Source organism: Aedes albopictus, chromosome 1 (assembly GCF_035046485.1).
Source record: "Aedes albopictus strain Foshan chromosome 1, AalbF5, whole genome shotgun sequence".
Lineage (NCBI taxonomy): Eukaryota > Metazoa > Arthropoda > Insecta > Diptera > Culicidae > Aedes > Aedes albopictus.
In genome coordinates, this window is record NC_085136.1 from 181,404,872 (window position 1) to 181,424,851 (window position 19,980).

Sequence of the window (19,980 nt, forward strand, 5' to 3'; positions counted from 1 at the left end):
GAGTTATGAAACTTGTTTAGTACATTATCTACCTGTTCTTGACTTGTCAAAAGCCTAGGTTTTTCGAATAATAATATGGTCGTATTCCTTAGAATATCATTACCGATTTGTTTAAATTTTTGAATATCAATGTATTTGAATATAAGATCGTTTGTTGCGATCGCTAGCATGTATGAATTGTTTCTTTTATTTGTTATTTTTGGGGCCCCCTTTTCAATTTCCTTCATTATTGTTTGTATTGTTACTATTTTATTTATATTGTCGTTATTACTTTGGATTTTCAGCCCGAAGGCCGTTCCCTTAGTATAATTGTTATTAAAAATTACTATATCTAGTGAATTATCGATATTATGTTCAAAACTTAGTTTCGGCAGAACAAAAGCTTCCTCATTACTAACTGTTTCGTACACAAAAAGTTGATCAGGCTTTTGTGACTGAACGTTAGGATGTGTAACGCTGTTTTGCCTTTTATGTATGGATCGTGTTACTACATACATCTGTTTGAGAGATTCAGTACAAATTTGAATTCTCGAAAGAGCATCTGATACTACGTTAGACCTTCCTTTTATATATTCCACTTCGAAGTCAAATTCCTCCAAATCCAGTCGCATTCGGGTGAGTTTGGAAGAAGGTTCCTTCATCCAGTGGACTGCCAATTCTCGCGTACGTCGGTCGTGTTTTTTTGTTTCGCTTTACTCTCGATCACAACCATGTGTAGTGTACGAAAAAACACACTTGTGATTGATTTCACTGTTCTGCCGGTTCGTCCGGATATAAAAACAGTGCAGCAGTTTTTGGAGAAGGAGATTAATCTCCAATATTCGCATGTGGAGAGTATACAGTTGCATCACGCCCGCAACTGTGTGCTTATCGAAATGAAGAACTTCGATATTGCATCGCGTTATCAATTGGACAACAATTGTAAACGAACAATGCTTTGCGCGGGTAAAATGTTTTGTATCCCCGTTTACGTGGACAGCGACGCCGTCACCGTGCGAATACACGATCTTCCACTATCAATGGACAATTCCACTATCGGCGACCATATGCTAAAGTATGGAGAGGTGATTTCCATACGGAACGATACGTGGAAGCACTATTTCGCCGGACTTCCGAATGGCGTGCGCGTTTTGAGGATGCGATTACTTCGCGATATTCCATCATATATCACCATCGAAAATGAGAGAACAATGGTCTCTTATCTTTCTCAGCCTAAATTATGCTATCAATGCGGCCAATCGGTCCACCCGAAGGAGAAGTGTCCGAACTACAGTTCTTCCACAAGCAATAAAACAACTTCACCGCACTCCGATGAGCTGTTTAATCACATCGATTTCCCCCCAATCAACACCAACGAAGAGCCATCACTCACTGTAAATGAACCTACGTCTGAAGAACCAAAAACGCAGAACAATGATGACTGGACTAATGTCGAAGACAATGCGAGCACATCATCTGGTGATTTCAACGTTGTGACTCACAAGCGCCGGCGATCAAAAAAAAAAAAAAAAAAAAAAAGACAACGCAACCAAAAAAGTTTGTGCGGAACAGGGATCCTCCAACACGGGCCACAATGCTGCTGTAATCGACACTCCGTCGGAGGAAAAGAATATTGTGCCGAAAAATAAAAATCGGAAAGGAGTAACTTTACCTACATATTTATAATACAAAATAAATGTATCGAATATTGGCTCTGCAAAGCTGGAATCGGCGAGTGAGCCTTGAAATAAACGAAATAGATAAAAAAAAAGGTTCCTTCATTGAGAATATGTAAACAAGTGGCCTATGGTCCGTTCTTATTTTAAACTTACGACCGTAAAGGTATGGTCGAAAATGTTGAACCGCCCAATGGATTGCGGTCAACTCCTGTTCGATTGTAGATTTGTTGGATTCGCCTTTTGTAAAAGCTTTACTGGCGAATGAAATAGGTAGTTCAACACCATCATGTAGCTGAGCAAGAACTGCTCCACAGGCTACATTTGAGGCGTCTGTAGTTAAAATAAATTCTTTTCTAAAGTCGAGAAATTTTAGGATATTTGGTGATAGTAAAGACCGTTTAAGGGAGTCAAATGCTTGTTGACAAGCATTACTCCACTGAAATGGTACGTTTTTTCTTAGAAGTACATTGAGCGGGTTTGTTATAAGAGCAAAGTTTGGTATAAAACGACGATAATAATTACAAAAAAGCAACGAATCGACGAGTTTCGTCTGTATTCGTAGGTACAGGAAAATTCATAATGGCTGTATATTTATTTTTGTCAGGTTGTATTCCGCTTGCGGATATATGATGCCCTAAAAAGGTAACATCTGCTTTGAAGAAATTGCACTTGTGAGGGTTAAGTTTGAGGTTGTATTTCCTCAAACGTTGAAAAACTTCTTTAAGATTGGCAATATGGTGATTTATTGAGCACCCGATGACAATGATGTCATCGATATAGGAATGCAGTTTCGGGAGGAAGACCGCTTAATGCAATCGTCATCATTCTTTGAAAGCTATTCGGGCTAATATTCAGCCCAAATGGCAATCGGTTAAATTCATAGTGCCCTGAATTCGATGAGAAAGCTGTATATTTTTTGCTTTCTTCACTTAACGGGATTTGATGAAATCCAGATTTAAGGTCGAGCGTCGAAAAATACTTCGCTCGTCCTAGTTGGTCTAAGATTTCATCTATCCTTGGCAATGGAAATTTATCTGGGCTTATTTTTTTATTTAATTGGCGAAAATCCACTACTAGGCGCCAAGTTTTATCGCCCGTAGCGGACTTCTTCGGCACTAGAAGTATTGGGTTATTGTACGGGGAAGCTGAGTATTGAATTATTTTTCAGCATGTTTCGGACTTGAATTTCCATCTCATGCTTTTGTGCTTCCGGTACCCTGTAATTTTTAATATACGTGGGACTCGGATCATTTAGATGTATCGTTTGCTTGTAAAAATTATTTTCTGTCAGTTCGTCGTCGGTCAATGCGAAAACATCACTGAACTCTTCAAAAAGATTTTCTAGCTTGCCTTTGAGTTTTGTATCAGTTATGTTCAATTTCAATTCATTTAATAGTGCTTGTTTCCTGTGAGTATTGTTTGCTGATTTATTTATATTAAATACTTCGTAATTTGAGATTGGTACTAGTTTTGGTATAAAATCATTTGAAATTTGCACCGTTTCATCTAAAGTGTTCATGATTTTAACATAAGGGTAATTTGTGCTAATTATGCCATTAGCACAGAAAACTCCATGTTGAATTTCCTGTGTTAGAGTAACGCTATCTTCAATATTGCCAAAATGCAGTCCTTTTTAATACTTCGCATCGTGGTGGAATAAAGTATTTACCTCTCAGGTGATTGGTTATAGGGATTTCGAGGGTGTTTGCTGAAGTTCTGATTGACAATATCCAGGTATTATAATCAATATTGCAATTCCAACCTGCAAGGAAATCTCTACCGAGAATTCCATCGGTAGGAATTGGGAAATTTTCGTCCACGATGTGGAAATTTTGGGCTAGATTTTGGTTATAAATTTTGATTTGCACTAAAGTGTCTCCTACAGTGGATGTTGTTCCATTCCCTATACCGATTACGTTGCATTTGTTTGTTGGACGATAAATTTGGCTTGGTTTAACTTTGTTTGCTTTTAAGACTGATATATCGGAACCACTGTCCACCATGAAGATGCACGGTGTTTCTGATGCATCAATATTAAGACATACGAAATTCGCGGCAGCTACATTTATTGCGTATGCTGCCCGAACGTTACCCCTAAAGGGTGTTGCTGTATAGATTGTACCCCTAAAGGGCGTTGTGGCTGCTGATAGTTCACGGGCGATACTAAAGGGGGTATTTGCTGCTGAGAGCTTGGCAGTTGTTGTTGATATCCTTCGTTTGCACTTTGGGCAATAAACATTCCATGATTTGATAAAGGAAATCCACGATTTGGAAATGAATTTCCACGACTTGACCAACCTCCTCTTTGATGTGGATATCGCTGATATCCTCTGCTTTGACGGAAACTTCCACGATTGTGACCAAAATTTCCATGGTTGTGCTGATGGAAATTTCCACTGTTGTGCTGTTGAAATCTGCCGCGATTATTTTGCGTTTGGTGGGCTCGAGCACGACCTCGAGCTCCATCTCTTGATGTCCACATTATTCGAGTAATATTTTGACTTGTTTCTCCAGTAATTGGGCTGGATTGTGCATTTTCTTGCAATTTCTGGATTGCATCATTAATATTGGTAAAATTACCTGCTTTAAGAACAATACGTGCTTCATTGTTCTTAGCGCCCCTGATGAGAGCATCTACGCCATGTTTTGTGGCCATTTTCTGTGCTGTAGCTTCAGGTATGTTGTCACCCAAATACACCGATTTTAGCTGCGCGATAATTTTGTCGACTTGTTCACAAAAGTCAGTCACGTTGTCCGTTTGTTTAATTGCAGCGAGTTTAGCTATGAGGTTTTCTGCTGTTATTTTTGACATGCAGTGATTTTTAACAGCGTCTAGAGTTTCGATAAGGGTTTGATTTTCATTCACGGCCTGACGAGCTTTGCCGGTTAAACGAGTTCTTACGAACCGCACCACCGTGGCTTCGGCAGCATTTTTCTGGGCAGGGGTTGCCTCCGCAAATGTTTCCTCTACGTTTGGTAACCCTGCAGATTGCTTCACGATTCGACAACACTATTACCATCGTGGTGGACGCCTTGATACTCAACAAACTTGTCTCGGATCAACCGTGTCAAAAGTTCGACGTCGACACCAGCGTATTTTCTGGACAACCCCTTGCAGACCCCCATTACAACGATCGTGGCAAAATTGATCTACTGCTAGGAATAGAGGTGCTTTTCTCCATCTTGGAGCCAGGCAAGCTGATTGATATCCATGGTGTTCCATTGGCTCAGAACTCGATATTTGGGTACCTAGTAGGCGGTCGATTCAGCGCTCCATCCCACAACGCTGAGAACACCGCTGTGATCAATTTGGTAAGTGAAGTAAACTTGGACCAGACATTGCGAAAATTTTGGGAAGTTCAGGAAGTACCAGCAACCAAACTGCTAACTGAAGACGAGCAACGTGCGGTTCACCACTTCAACTCTACTGTTTCATGTGGCTTCGATGGCCGGTATACTGTCCGTCTTCCCTTCGATGACACAAAGCCAGAGCTTGGCGAGTCAGCCAACACTGCCATTCGACGGTTCTATGCTATGGAACGCAAATTCAGTATTGATCCACATCTGAAGGAAGCCTACATGAAATTTATGACTGACTACCTGACACTCGGCCATATGGAAAAGGTTCCCGCTGCGGAAGTGTTCGTGTCGCCGAATAAATGTTTTTATCTACCGCACCACGCCGTATGGAAGGAAGACAGCTCGACAACCAAACTCCGTGTCGTGTTTGACGCGTCAAGTAAAAGTACCTCTGGAGTATCGCTCAACGATCGGTTGCTCGTTGGACCCAACGTCAATGAGCCTCTTTTCAGTGTTTACTGTCGCTGGCGTTCTTATCGTTTTGCGTTTACCGCCGATGCTGAAAAAATGTACCGGCAGGTTTGGATAGATGAAAGAGATAGAGATTACCTCCGAATTGTCTGGCGTGATGATCCTCTTCAACCGTTGGAGCATTACCGATTACAAACAGTGACGTATGGTACTGGATGTGCAGCATACCAAGCGATAGCGGCATTGAGAAAAGCAGCCGAGGACAACAAGGACCAGTATCCAAAAGCAGCTGAAAGGATTCCCAAAAAATTTTATGTAGATGACCTATTTTCTGGTGCCGACTCTATTGGAGAAGCCGTGGTTCTACGCAAGGAAATTGTCGACGTTCTGGCATCGGCTGGTTTCAATTTGCGGAAATGGTGTAGCAACGATCCACAGATCCTTGAAAACTCAGCAATCTGCAATGAACCGTATCCAGTTTTACTTCCTGAGGAATACGACGCGGTGAAGGCTCTGGGTATACTATGGATACCGCAAGATGATGTTTTCTGTTTCAAGGTTACGTTTGACATCGACAGTGTGAATACTAAACGGCAGCTGTTATCCGACTCATCGAAACTGTTCGACCCATTTGGTTGGATTGCTCCAGTATTAGTTCGTGCAAAAATAATGTTTCAGCATCTCTGGTTGTACGATTTGCAATGGGATGATCCTCTGCCAGCCTGTATTTGTGATGAATGGATCGAACTAAAGGAAACTTTGCACTACATTGAAGCAATACGCATTAACCGATGGATTCCTGATCATGACAACAGATTGGAACTTCATGGGTTTGTGGACGCTTCTGAAGCTGCTTATGCTGCCGTCGTCTACGCCCGTTCTGTCGATGAGAGTGGGAATGTTACGGTCAACATTGTTGCGGCCAAAACCAAGGTTGCTCCTATACAGCAAATCTCTCTGCCGAGGCTCGAGTTGTTGGCTGCAGAGTTATTGGTAGACTTGATGGCCAGGGTCATGGAATCATTTTCACATCTGGCTGTTGAACTGTATGCGTGGACGGATTCCCGGATCGTGTTGCAGTGGCTTTCTTCTCATCCACGCAAATGGAAAACCTTTATTGCAAATAGGACATCTAAGATTCTGGACATCGTCGCAAGAAACCGTTGGCATCATGTTGGGTCTGCTGATAATCCAGCTGACTGTGCTTCTCGCGGTATTTCACCGACAGAGTTAGTAGGACACGCCCTTTGGTGGACAGGACCGAGCTGGCTCAAGACTGATGAACTGCCTTTCGAGACAACCGACTCAACAATTGAAGGTTCCTTGGACGACGAAGAGCTGTTGGAGCGACGAACACACGTTGCCTGTTTGGCAACAAGTGTAAAACCGAAATCAACTCGAGGTATTGAGAATTTTCTTCTAAATCGCTTTTCGAGCCTGAACCGAGTTCGACGCACTCTATGTTGGATCAATCGATTCGTGAATAACGTGAGAGCTAAGCAGAAGGGTAATAATCGCACAACCGGACCCATCACTCCAAAGGAATTAGATGATGCCTCTCTTCAGCTTACTAGAGCAGCACAGTGGGACAGCTTTGGTCCAGAACTCGTGTTACTTGAAAGTGATTCCACGTGTCCAAAAACAGTAAGATTAAGGCGCTGTATCCTTTTATCGACTCATGCGGTACCTTAAGAGTAGGTGGTCGGCTCCAAAATTCGGCCCAGCCGTATGATGTACGTCATCCGATGATCGTACCCAAGGAGCATCGATACACGTTTTGCTGTTGATGGAAATCCACTTGAATAATCTACATGCGGGTCCGAATTTGATGATTGCTACCTTGAATCAACGGTACTGGGAATCTGGGATTTTTAAAAGAATCTCTGGAGAATCTATGGAGGAAGAAACGAAGGTAATTTCTGTATTTTTTTTTTTTGAATAAATGTGTGACCGAATGTCTGGATCAAGTGCCGTAGGATTTTCTGAATTGATTTTCAGAGTAATCTTCGGAGTAATTCCTAAAGCAATCATAGAATGATGCTTAACCCTACTTTGGCATTAGGGTAATTTTTTACCCAAACCGTGCACTACGTCAGCGAGCTGCTGCCAACGTAATGCAAAAGGAAGGTTAAAAGAATCTCTGGAGAAATTAATTAGCAAATTTGTGGGAAAAATTTGAAGAAAATTGTAAGGTGTTGCTCGAAGAAATCTCTGTAGGAATTCTCGATAGAGGAAATACGGAAAAAATCGAGTGGACAATTTTTGAAGGACGAATTTTTGAAATATGGAATAATTCGCATTGGATTTTCTGCAGTAAAGGGTGATACGGTCAAAATTTGGTCACACATGTTTTTTTCATAACTTTAGACTGCGTACACCAAAACAGCTGATTTTTGGACCAGCTTATACCATAAAATTTTCTTAAAAATCGATTAAGTATTGGTTGATATATAGATAAAACCATCGACCTACCTTTTTAAAATTTTGTACAAAGGCGCTCCACAGTAAGTTTCGGAAATTTAAGGTCAGTAAAGCACAATTTTTATTATAGAACTACCAATACTGCTCCTGACTTTTATCAAAATTTTACAGTATAATACTATTATGAAAATATGTTCTTAGTAAAATTTTGAGCCATTTTATATGAATACTTTCAAAGTTGTAGCAGTTTGAATATGAAAAAACTGACCGGGTTCCACTTAAGCAAATATAACTTTGTAACGGCTGGATCAAATTGAATGAAATTTTTACACAACGTTTTCATATGCATACTTCACATACAGAAAAATTTTCATTGAAATCGAATAAGTATCTCTGGCTCTATAAATAAAACAGTAAAAATGTGTTCTTATTTGTGAATCCTCTTTGCACAAAATTTTAAAATTGCAGATCTCAGGGCTCAACAATATCTCCGCAAATACTGAACCGATTTTGATGGAAATTTTATGGTACAAGCTACATATAATGTACCATTACTGATCCAAAAATCAGCTGTTTTGGTGTACGCAGTCTAAAGTTATGAAAAAAATTGTGTGACCAAAATTTGACTTGACGAAATTTGACAAAATTTGACCACCTGAACAAATATAACTTTGTAACGGCTGGATCAAATTAAATGAAATTTTGACACAACATTTTGATAGGTATACTTTACATACAGAAAAATTTTCATTGAAATTGGTTTAGTATTTCTGGCTCTATAAATATAAGAGTCAAAATGTGCTCTTATTTTTTAATCCTCTTTGTACAAAATTTAAAAATTGCAGTTTTCAGGATTCACAATATCTCCGCAAATACTAAACCAATTTTGATGAAAATTTTATGGTAGAAGCTACATATAATGTACCATTGCTAGTACAAAAATAAGCTGTTTTGGTGTACGCAGTCTCAAGTTATGAAACAAATTGTGTGACCAAATTTTGACCGTATTACCCTTTACCTAAAAAAAAATAAAAAAATTAAAAAAATACTCTGGAGAAAATTCTACAAATATTTCTTGTAAAATATCTGGAGGAATCCCTGAAATTTCTCAGGAAGAAATCCCGAAAAAAAACTCTGAACAAAGATAAAGAATCTCTGCAGAAATTTAGGGAACAAATCCTGGAGAAATTTCCAAAAGAATCTCTGGAAAAATGAGCGAAGGATTTGTTTAAGTACTCTAAGAAATCATTGAAATTGAAATTTTCGAAGAAAAACCAGAAAAAAATCAAACAATTTGGAAGAGATCTGCAAATACATTCCCGGATGAATTTCTGTAGGATTGAACAGAGAATGTTTTTGGAAAATTCATGAAGTAATCGGTTAAGAGATAACAGAAAAATACTAAAGAAGCATGAGCTCTGGAGAATTGACAGGAATTCCCGAAAAATCTGTTTAGGAAATTACGAAAGAACCTCTGCATAAATATTTGATGAAATATTTGGAGAAATTCCTGGAAGGAAATTGCATGAAAATCTCTGGAAGGAAATTGTATGAAAATCAAAAAAAAAAATTCAAAATTATTCCTGGTGAAATTTCTGAAAGAATCTCAGAAGGAAAAGACGAGATAATTTGTTTGAAATATTTCAACAAACTTGTGATTGAATAAAAAAAATCTGAATCTAGTTCTGTAGGATTCTCTGGAGATATTTCCTAAAGGATGTCTGGAGAAATTCCTTTAGCATTTACTGGAAGAATTACCCAAATTTTTTGGAGTAATTTACCAAAGAGTCTGGTGGAGTAAACTATAACAAAAACTTCTTGTAAAATTTCTAAAAGAATCCTCGGAATATACAAGGAAGGAAACCAGAAAGAACCTTTGAACAAAATTTAGAAGGAATAATAAAGAAATTTTAAAGGAATAATAATGATATTTTCAAATAAATAAAAAAATAATCTCTACAATACTCTTTGGAGTAATGAACAAAGAAGAATGTCACAATAGATCTAACAACTGATCGTAGTGACTTAGATACCCAACAAGGAATAAAAAAAATGAACGAAGAAATTATCATTGCTTTAATCACGACTGTTGCAGTTATACTCTTGGGATCTTTTCGGCGTATCAGTCTTCTCGTAAAAATAAAAAACTACGGTTTGATTTCTTTCTCCAACGTTTCGATCCTTATTGGATCTTTATCAAGGATTCTGTAATATATTTGTCACGTTAGATTAGTTTATAAAAGACGTTGCACTGAATTTACACATTACCGAAATAGTTGTCGTTTTTTCGTCAAACAGATTTTTAAACCTTTTAACCGTCATTTGATGGTTTAGCTACAAAATATTATCGTCAGTTATTTACAATATGGGTGTCAAGTATTACTTACAATTCCGTCCGTTTTTAACCGGAAAACCATAATTTTTCAAAATTTTGATAGTCGGAATTCGGACCACTGTTCGCTATTTCTTGAACATTTTTCAAAATGACGGTTAAATGTTTCTCTCTTCGTGTGTTGTGTATTCGGTTATGGTAGTGTGTGCGTTGTGTTTATAATGATTCTGTTTTGATTTCTGCTTGTCGTTCTCTTTAGGTTTTGCATCGTGTGTAATATGGCAGCGTAGACTACGTGCAGGTTATCTGTGTCTGTACGTTTGTTTACCGTGTGTGGCGTGTTATTAATGTGACAGCTTTCCAAGATGGGAAGGTTGGATGGTTTGTGTGTCCTATCTACAATCTTCACATTGTCAAGTCTGAAAACATGGTCATTTTCTGCTGCGTGGTCTAGTAGTGCTGTCTTTTCCCTAATGTTTATTATCGCTGCGTCAGTGTTCGTGTGTCCTGCTTCTCTTAGCGTCGTCAGTCTGCGTACATTGGAGCGATGTCCCGATATACGTGTTTTCAGTTTCGTCGTCGTCATTCCAATGTAGCTGCCATCACAGTTGTCGCAGTCGATCTTGTATACAACGTTGCTTTGCTCATCTTTCGGTGTCTTGTCCTTGATGAGTGGTAGTAGATGGTAGTAGATTTCAAAATTTTGAAAAATTATGGTTTTTCGGTTAAAAACGGACGGAATTGTAAGTAATACTTGACACCCATATTGTAAATAACTGACGATAATATTTTGTAGCTAAAACATCAAATGACGGTTAAAAGGTTTAAAAATCTGTTTGACGAAAAAACGACAACTATTTCGGTAATGTGTAAATTCAGCGCAACGTCTTTTATAAACTAATCTAACGTGACAAATATATTACAGAATCCTTGATAAAGATCCAATAAGGATCGAAACGTTGGAGAAAGAAATCAAACCGTAGTTTTTGATTTTTACGAGAAGACTGATACGCCGAAAAGATCCCAAGAAGAAATTATCGAAAAAAAATTAAGAGTGAATGCCAAAAAAATCACTTGAGGAATTTAGGGAACAAATCCAGGAGAAATTTCCAAAAAGAATATCTATAGGAATAAACAAATAAAGCTTTGCTGTAATTAGGATAATTTTTGAAGGAATTTCATGAAAAATGAACAAGGAATTGTTTCGAAAAATCATTCAAGGAATCTGTGTAGAATTTTTAAATTAATCTTTGGAGTAATTTCCGAAAAGAAAAGGCGTGATAGAAGAAATCTCTTAAGAAATTTTCGACGAAATTTCTGAAAAAAAATCTCTAAAGGGGATTCCGAAAGAAGCTCTGAATAAATTTTTGATAGAACATCTAAAGCATATTGTGGAAAATGTCCCAGAAGAATTTGTGAACGATTTTTTGTAACAGTCTCCGAAGTAATTGTCGATTAAATTTTTAGGACACTAATGAAAAAAATGTGTAGCATTAAAACCCTGGTGGATTTATATTAGGATTCTCTCAAGAAATTTCTTTTAGAAATCCATGGGGAAATTCTTGAAGGAATTTGCACGTAAAATTTCGCAAAAATTCGGGAAGAAACTGTAATGACCAATGAAGGAATTTCCGAAGAAATATATGAAGGGATTCTAAAGAAATGAGGGATATTATAAAAGTCTCAGAAGGGATTTCAAAAGCATTTCTGGGAACGTTCGCTTTTTTTGTAGAACTCGGAAAAAATATAGCGTTATCTCTTTAGCAATTTATATATTTTAATTACAAGTAGGATCTGTAAATTTATTCTTATATACACGTGATTGCTTTGAAGCAATGTAACACAAGGATTGTCACGATGAGTGTAAAGTTCGAACCGAATATACAACATTTCTGTATTGTACGTAATTTTGTAAAGATTTTGTAGTTTTGATGATTCACACTTCTCACAAATGCTTTGAAAAAGTTTTCCTATGTGCACGTGATTATTTTCAAGCAATAAAACACAAGGATTGTCGCGATGAACGTAAAGTTCGAACTGAAAATATGAATTCCCTATAATGATTCCCCCGTATAATGATTTTGTGAAAATTTTGTAGTTACTAAAACACACACTTTTCACAATCGATTGGAAGAAGTTTTCTAATGTACACGTGATTGTTTTCAAGCAATAAACACAAGGGTTGTCGATATGGACGTGAAATTCAAACTGAAAAGACACATTTTCTGTAATATACGTGATTTTGTGAAAATGTTGTAGTTCCTAAAATACACACTTTTCACAATCGGTCGGAAAAAGTTTTCTCATCTACACGTGATTGTTTTCAAGCAATAAAACACAGGAGTTGTCGTGATGAATGTAAAGTTCAAACCGAATATACAAATTTTCTGTATTATACGTAATTTTGTGAAGATTTTGTAATTTTATGATTCACACTTGTCCCCATTTATCTGTAGATGTATTCTTATGTACACGCGATTATTTTCAAGCAATATAACATGGGGATTGTCGCGATGAACGTAAAGTTCAAACTGAAAATAAAAATTTCCTGTATTATACGTGATTTTATGAAACTTTTGTAGTTTCTAAAATACACACTTTTCACAATCGTTTGGAAAAATCTTTCTCATGTGCACGTGATTGTTTTCAAGCAATAAACACAAGGGTTGTCGCGATGGACGTGATGTTCAAACTAAAAAGACAAATTTCCTGTATTATACGTGCTTTTGTGAAAATGTTGTAGTTCCTAAAATACACACTTTTCACAATCGTTCTGATAAAGTTTTCTCATGTATACGTGATTGTTTTCAAGCAATAAAACACAGGGGTTGTCGCGATGAATGTAATGTTCAAACCGAATATACAAATTTTCTGTATTACACGTAAATTTGTGAAGATTTTGTTGTTTTTTTGAATCACACTTGTCCTCATTTATCTGTAAATGTATTCTTATGTACACGTGATTGTTTTCAAGCAATATAACATGGAGATTGTCGCGATGAACGTGAAGTTCAAACTGAAAATACTAATTTCCTGTATTATACGTGATTTTATGAAAATTTTGTAGTTTCTGAGATTCATACTTTTCACAATCGTTTGGAAAAAGATTTCTCATGTGCACGTGATTGGTTTCAAGCAATAAAACACAGGGGTTGTTGCGATGAATACAAAGTTCAAATCGAATATACAAATTTTCTGTATTATACGTAATTTTGTGAAGATTTTATAGTCTTAAATAATGAGTATCTCCATATATTTCTTAGCAATAATTTTGCTTTATTAATATGGGCAATTCAACATTAAAATATGCGTGGAAACTAATTTACATTCGGAATGGCTCCAGAAAAACAGTATTTTTTAAGATATTTGCTCCGAGTTTTTGAGTACTCAAAAATAGAACTTTGGTCAAATCCATAGTTTGAAAATTATATATTCATCTAGAAGGCTGGGAAAATTCATAGCTTCAAAAATTTTGCAAATCAGATAAAAAACGGCTGAGATATTAGCAGTTGAAAAATACCGTTCTCACTGTTTTGAGGCATGGCAGTTGGTGTAAGTGATTTATAGCATGGCAGTGGGAGTGTTAATTGGTTAGCTCTTTTTCTAACTTGGTTATTCATCCGTCTTTGAATCTCGGCCCATAAACTTAGAAGCAGCTGTATAGCTACTCCAGCCGATATAAACCACAAACACGTTCGTGGAGAAATCCCATGATAAGTTCCTGAATAAATCACAGATGAAATTCTTGGAGAAATCCTGAAGTAATTCTAGAAAGAGTGGATGAACTTTCGGATGAATCCCTGTAGCAGATCCTGAAGGAATCCCTGCAGGCGTTCCTGTAGAAACCCCAGGATGAATCCTGGAAGCAATTCCAAGAGGCATTCCTAAGGGAATCCATATAAAGTTCCTGGAGAAAGTACTGGATTAATTCCTGGAGGAATTCGTGAAAGAATTCCAAGAGGAAGTCCTAAAGAAATTCTTAAAAGAGTTCCTGGGGAATTCTTGGAGGAATTTTTAAAATTATTCCTGCAGTTGTTCCTTAAATAAACACAGAAGAAATAATCTCAGGATGAATTCCTGAAAAAATTTAATGAGGAATCTCATAAGCAATCCCATGAGGAATTATTTTTTTATCTGTATTAACGAGATTTTTAGTCCTTGGCTAGTTCATCTCGGGACCCACGCTTTATTTCCCTTCCGAAGGAAGAACTCACATTTTGTGTGTTTTTTCGGGAGTGGGATTTGATCCCAGGTCCTCGGGGTGAAATGCCTGTGCTTTAACCAACCATCACACCAGGTCCGAGGAATTACTTAGGAAATCCCAGGAAAGTTTTCTCAACAATTCTTGAAACAATTTCTGTAGGAATGCCTAGAAGAAAAAAAATTGTAGGATCTGTAAATTTATTCTTATATACACGTGATTGCTTTGAAACAATGTAACACAAGGATTGTCACGATGAGTGTAAAGTTCGAACCGAATATACAACATTTCTGTATTGTACGTAATTTTGTGAAGATTTTGTAGTTTTGATGATTCACACTTCTCACAAATGCTTTGAAAAAGTTTTCCTATGTGCACGTGATTATTTTCAAGCAATAAAACACAAGGATTGTCGCGATGAACGTAAAGTTCGAACTGAAAATATGAATTCCCTATAATGATTCCCCCGTATAATGATTTTGTCTAATTTCACTGAGTGTTCTGATTGGGTGTTTACAATCTCTATGTGATTGTCACCGTTATGATTCACTTGAGCTTTTGACTCCTCTGAGCCCATTTTGAATCCTTTTTTTTCACTATCTTCAACGAAATTCTTCCATCACTTTGCACGTGATTTTTTTCACTGAACTTGTCCGAAGATTACTGATTCGTATTAACTCGCGGTCGCCATCACATAGTCCGTCCGGCAGGGTATGAAAAACGGATCACGCCGAAAAACAAACGCTTTGTCCTAAGCGATGCATGTTGGTAACAAAGGCGCTCCGCAACAAACGCATGTCAGGCGATGAGAGCAATAAAACAAACATCGCTTGCCGTGCGTGCGATATTCCGGCATTTCTACTGAAATTTTCGACCCACATCATCGAATTCATAAGCATTTGAACGAATTAAGACTCTTGCAAACCTCAGAGTCGAGTTTCAGTTGTAAAACAATGCGAAAATCACGATGTGAATAGAACGAGACAAATATTCCTACCGTTTTTGTTGTGAACAAACTCGGGAGCGATTTTGTCATTATCTGCTAACGAAAAAACAAAGCGTTGTTGCCGTGCCTTCTTTGTTGCCTATTTTTCGCTTGCGGTGGCATTTTCTGCGTACACTGCCGTCCAGGGACTATGCATTCGGAACTTCTGATACTTCTTTGTCCCCGACCTTAAGCCATTCCTATGAAGTTAGCAGTGCCTGAGCATCAGGTTGCTAAAGGGAGATTTCAGTGTACACCGAAGTGTATTGAAGCGCATAGCTTTGGAGTCAGAACCAGACTGTCCTGGTACTGGAACCGAAGTTCCTTTTATTTAGTTTTTCAATCGATTATTACAATGTAAGTACATATGCCTAAAAGAGATAGATAGATATATGCCTGGGGCGGCGGTGACAATATTTCGGCAATAACTTATTTGGTAGAACATGAGCCTTAGCGCATCGTCCAAACGGACGACCACCAACGAGTAAAAATGCAATCAGCAAAACATGTGGCGCATTGCGTACTCGAGTGCCTCGATGCAAACTGCTTACGCATGTTGCACCGAGGCCATCGTTCGTACCCATGCGGACCTGACCTATTCTGTTATGATTCTGTTGTGACGTACCATTCTGAGTGTTTTTATTGCTAACGCTGATTGATGAAGGAAAGATGTTTTGGGTCGATGCGTGTATAGCACACTAACCTAAAAGAGAAAAAAGGGAAAGAACTGAAATTAGAAACGAACAAGAAAAAGGTAATTGAAAAACTGTAAAATGTGTAAAACGAACGAAAGATTAGTAAAAGTGACGTCACAGGGGAACTAAAAAGTGGTTAGGTCCAAAGTGGGCCTTTTTCTTGTATTTGCCAGCAAAATTCGGTACACAAGTGGTCCAATCGCCCGCCTTTGACAAGCGAGAAAAATTCCAAAACGAGCTCGGGTGCAAATACGTTCTGCAATGCTACCGACGCCACTAGCCGCCATCTTCAGTAGCAAAGTCCCGTCGAGCGGCCTAGCGGCCGCCATTGCTACAAACTCTAGCGAGAGCATCAGCCGATGCACCAATACAGCCACCATCCCAGTTGGCGAGAACGTCGCCAACCATAGCAACCATCACTACAGTCAGCATCTCGTCTAGCGAGAACATCGCTCACCATGGCAACACCACTACAAACAACCTTGATCTGGATCCAACGAAATGCGCAAGTACCCTGTGAACCGTGACGTCACCAATAAATTATGTATGTATTAGTTAGGCCTAAACACATGTGTTGCAACTTTGCATTAGAAAATACCCTGAGTGTTAGTGTTTCCCTTTTGTTTTGTGTTTGTTCCGTTTTGCCGGACCCATAAAGGGGTCTCCAACCCTCGTCGCTCTTGCGGTCCCTGGAAAAGTGGTGAATTTTAGATTCGAGCACCCATCGGTAACCGGTTTGATGTTTCACCTTATTTCTTTGAACGTGTACGTCATTTGTTGATATTCGTTCCATTTCGATATGTTCCTGCTCAAGTAAGTACCTTCAGCTGACCAGGAGAGAGAGAGAGAAAACAAGCTAAAATCCCATTCAACGACCCTGTAGACCCAAACACCCTATTCCCTGAGCTGGCGAGTTACAATTCCTCTTCGAATTCCACAAGGAATTCTACAAGAAATTCCTCCAGGAGTTCCACTTGGAACTCATCCGGAAATTAAACCAGGAGTTACACCGGGAATTCCACCAGGCATTCTTCCAGGGTTTCCACCAGGCATTCCACCTAAATCTCCATCTTGATTTCTACCAGGAATTCCACCAGAATATCCACATAGAATTCCACAACGAATACAACCAGGAATTAAATATGGAATTTCACCTACAACCATACCAGGACCTGCTCCAGGAATTTGACCTGGGAGTCCACCTAAAATTCCTCCAGGAATTCCAAAAGAATTCCTTCATCAATTCTAGCAGAAGTTTCTTTTTTAATTTCTCCAGGAGTAACCGAATGAATTTCTCCAGGAATTCCTCCAAAATTCCCTCGAGACTTTCACCATGAATTCTTCCAGAAATTCCATCACGAATTTCACAAGTTATTCAACAACGAGTCCCACAAGGACTTAAATGATAAATTTCTCCAATAATTAAACCAACATCTCCTTCAGGCAATCAATGTGAAATCATATCAGGAATTCTACGAAAAGTTGCTTCATGAATCCTTCTAGAATTCTTCTAGGAACTCCACCTGAAATTTTGTTTTAGAATTGCACCAGCAGAAGTTTCTTCATGAATTCCACCATAAATGTATTCAAGATATCCTCGAAGAATTCCTCCGGGAACTCCACCAAGGAATGCTCTCGGAGTTCCACCAGGAATCCCTCTAGGGATACCACCAGCAGTTCCATCATTAATTCTACTAGCAATTCCGCTAGGAGATTTTCCAGAAGTTCTACCAAGAGTTCGTCAACGAGCTCCACTAAATTTTTTCCAAGAATTTCCATTTTTAATTCCACCAGGATGTCCACCTGAAATTCCTCTAGGATTTCTACCAGAAATTCCCTAAAAATTCCTTCAGGAATTTTTCTTGGATGCACTAGATATTCCTCCATAAATTTCTTCAAGATTCCCTCAATGAAACCAACCAAAGTTTCTCAGGAATTCCACCAGAATTCCCCCTAGAACTTTCTCCAGGATTCCCTCTAGGTATTCCCCAGGAATTGCTTCAGGAATTTAACCATTCATACCTTCAAGAATTGCACCAGGAAATCCATAAGGAATTCCTCCAAGAATTTTACCAAAACTTCCGCCAATAATTATACCAGGAGTTCCTCCAAAAATTCCACTAGGAGATCCTCCAGGAAATTCACCCGTTTCTCTAGGAGAAGCACACAAGGAGCTCCTCCAGGAATTCCAACAGGAGTTTCTCCAGGAATTTCATTAGGAAGTCCTCCACGAAATTCTTGCAGAACATCTACATGGAAAGGAATTTCAACAGGATTCCACCAGAAATGCTTTCCGAAATTCGAGCAGAAATTTCTCCAGAAAACTCAGCAGAAATTCTTCCAGAAATTCTACCTTGTATTCCTCCAGGAAATCCATCAGACGTTCTTCCAAGAATTCCACCTAGAATTCCGTCAGGAATTTAACCAGAATTTATTTAATGAATTCCTGCAAAAGTCTCTCTTGTAATTCCTCCAGGACCACCACATATGCACAGAAAACCAGTAAAATCTGTTCCTTGGAGCAGTTATTGGAAATACAATCTTCAAAAAAAATCTTGAGAAATTTCTACAGAACTTATGGAACTGGTAAAAGTTTTGGAGGAACCCTTAGTGAAAATCCGGTAGGTATTCCAGGTGGAATCCCTGGTGAAGAAATACTTATACGAACTCCTTGTAAAATTCCTGGAAGAATTCCTAGTAGAATTCCCAATAGAATTCCTAGCAGAATTCCTAGTAGAATACTTCGGTGTATTCTTGGTGGAATTTCTGGAATAATTCGTAGTATAATATCTGGAGTAATTCTAGTGGTGAAGTTCTCGTAGACGAAAACCTGAAGAAATTCTTGGTAAAATTCCCGGAGGAAATTCTGAGCGAATTTCTAGAGGATTTCATTTAGGAATCTCTGGGGGAAGTCACGGAAGAACTCCTGGTGCAATTCGTGTAGCAGTTCTCCAAAGAATTCCCAGCGGAATTCCTGATGGAATTCCTAGAGGGACTACTTGTGGAATTCTTGAAGGAATTCTTGGAGAAATTCCTGGAAGATATACTGAAGAATTTTTTGGTGGATTTCAAAAAGGACTTCATTGAGGAACGCCTGGTAGAATTCCCAGATGAATTCCTGTTGGACACCCAACAAACATTGTTGCTGTATTACAGATGAATAAACCGCTCTTAAGATTAATTTCAAAAATTTTGGCTGACTAAGCTGTTTTTCAGCTATCATTGTTTGTTGGGTATCCAGGTGGATTCCAAAGAGAAATTCCTTAAAAAAAATCCAAGTGGAGCTCGTGGAGTAACTTTAGGTGGAATATCTGGAGGAACTTCGGGCGGCATTCCTGGTGATATCTCTGGTGAGGTTTATGGTGCATTTCCAGATGGAAATGCTGGTAAAATATCCAGAGGAATTCCGAGTGGAATGCCTGGTAGAATTTCTGGAAAAATTCGTAGTAGAATACCTAGTGGAATACTTAGAGGGATTCATGGTAGAATTGCTAGAGGAAACCTGGTGGAAATCCTGGTGAAATTCCTGGAGGAATTCCTATTAGAATACCTGGTGGAATTCCTGGATGAATTCCTTGAAGAATTCGTAGTGAAATACCTGGAGAAATTCCTTGTGGTGAAATTCTCGGAGGAATTTCTGGTAGAATTTCTGCAGGAATTCCTGGTAGAATTATTGAAATTACACGTATAAGAATACACGGAGGAATTCCTAGAGGGATTTCTATTGGAGTCACTAAAGGTATTCCTGGTGGTATTCCTATAGAGGTTCCTTGTGGAAATCCTGGTAAAATTCCTGGAGGAATTCCGGGTGCAATTTCAGATGAAAATTCTGGTGAAATTTCTGGATGAATTCTGGCTGAAATTCTTGGTGGAAATCCTGGAAGAATTCGGGGAGTAATTCCAGGTTGAAATCCCGG

General features: G+C 38.4%; 1 protein-coding gene across 1 annotated transcript; it reads left to right on the forward strand.

Annotated features, from left to right (window-relative positions):
- Window positions 1-1,757: 1,757 nt before the first annotated feature.
- On the forward strand, window positions 1,758-17,495 carry LOC134285339 (uncharacterized). The gene is made up of 2 exons (XM_062845918.1): window positions 1,758-11,044; window positions 11,108-17,495. Exon 1 carries the CDS (start codon window positions 4,617-4,619, stop codon window positions 7,119-7,121), a length of 2,505 nt encoding a protein of 834 aa, XP_062701902.1. The 5' UTR covers window positions 1,758-4,616; the 3' UTR covers window positions 7,122-11,044; window positions 11,108-17,495.
- The last annotated feature ends 2,485 nt before the right edge of the window (window positions 17,496-19,980 follow it).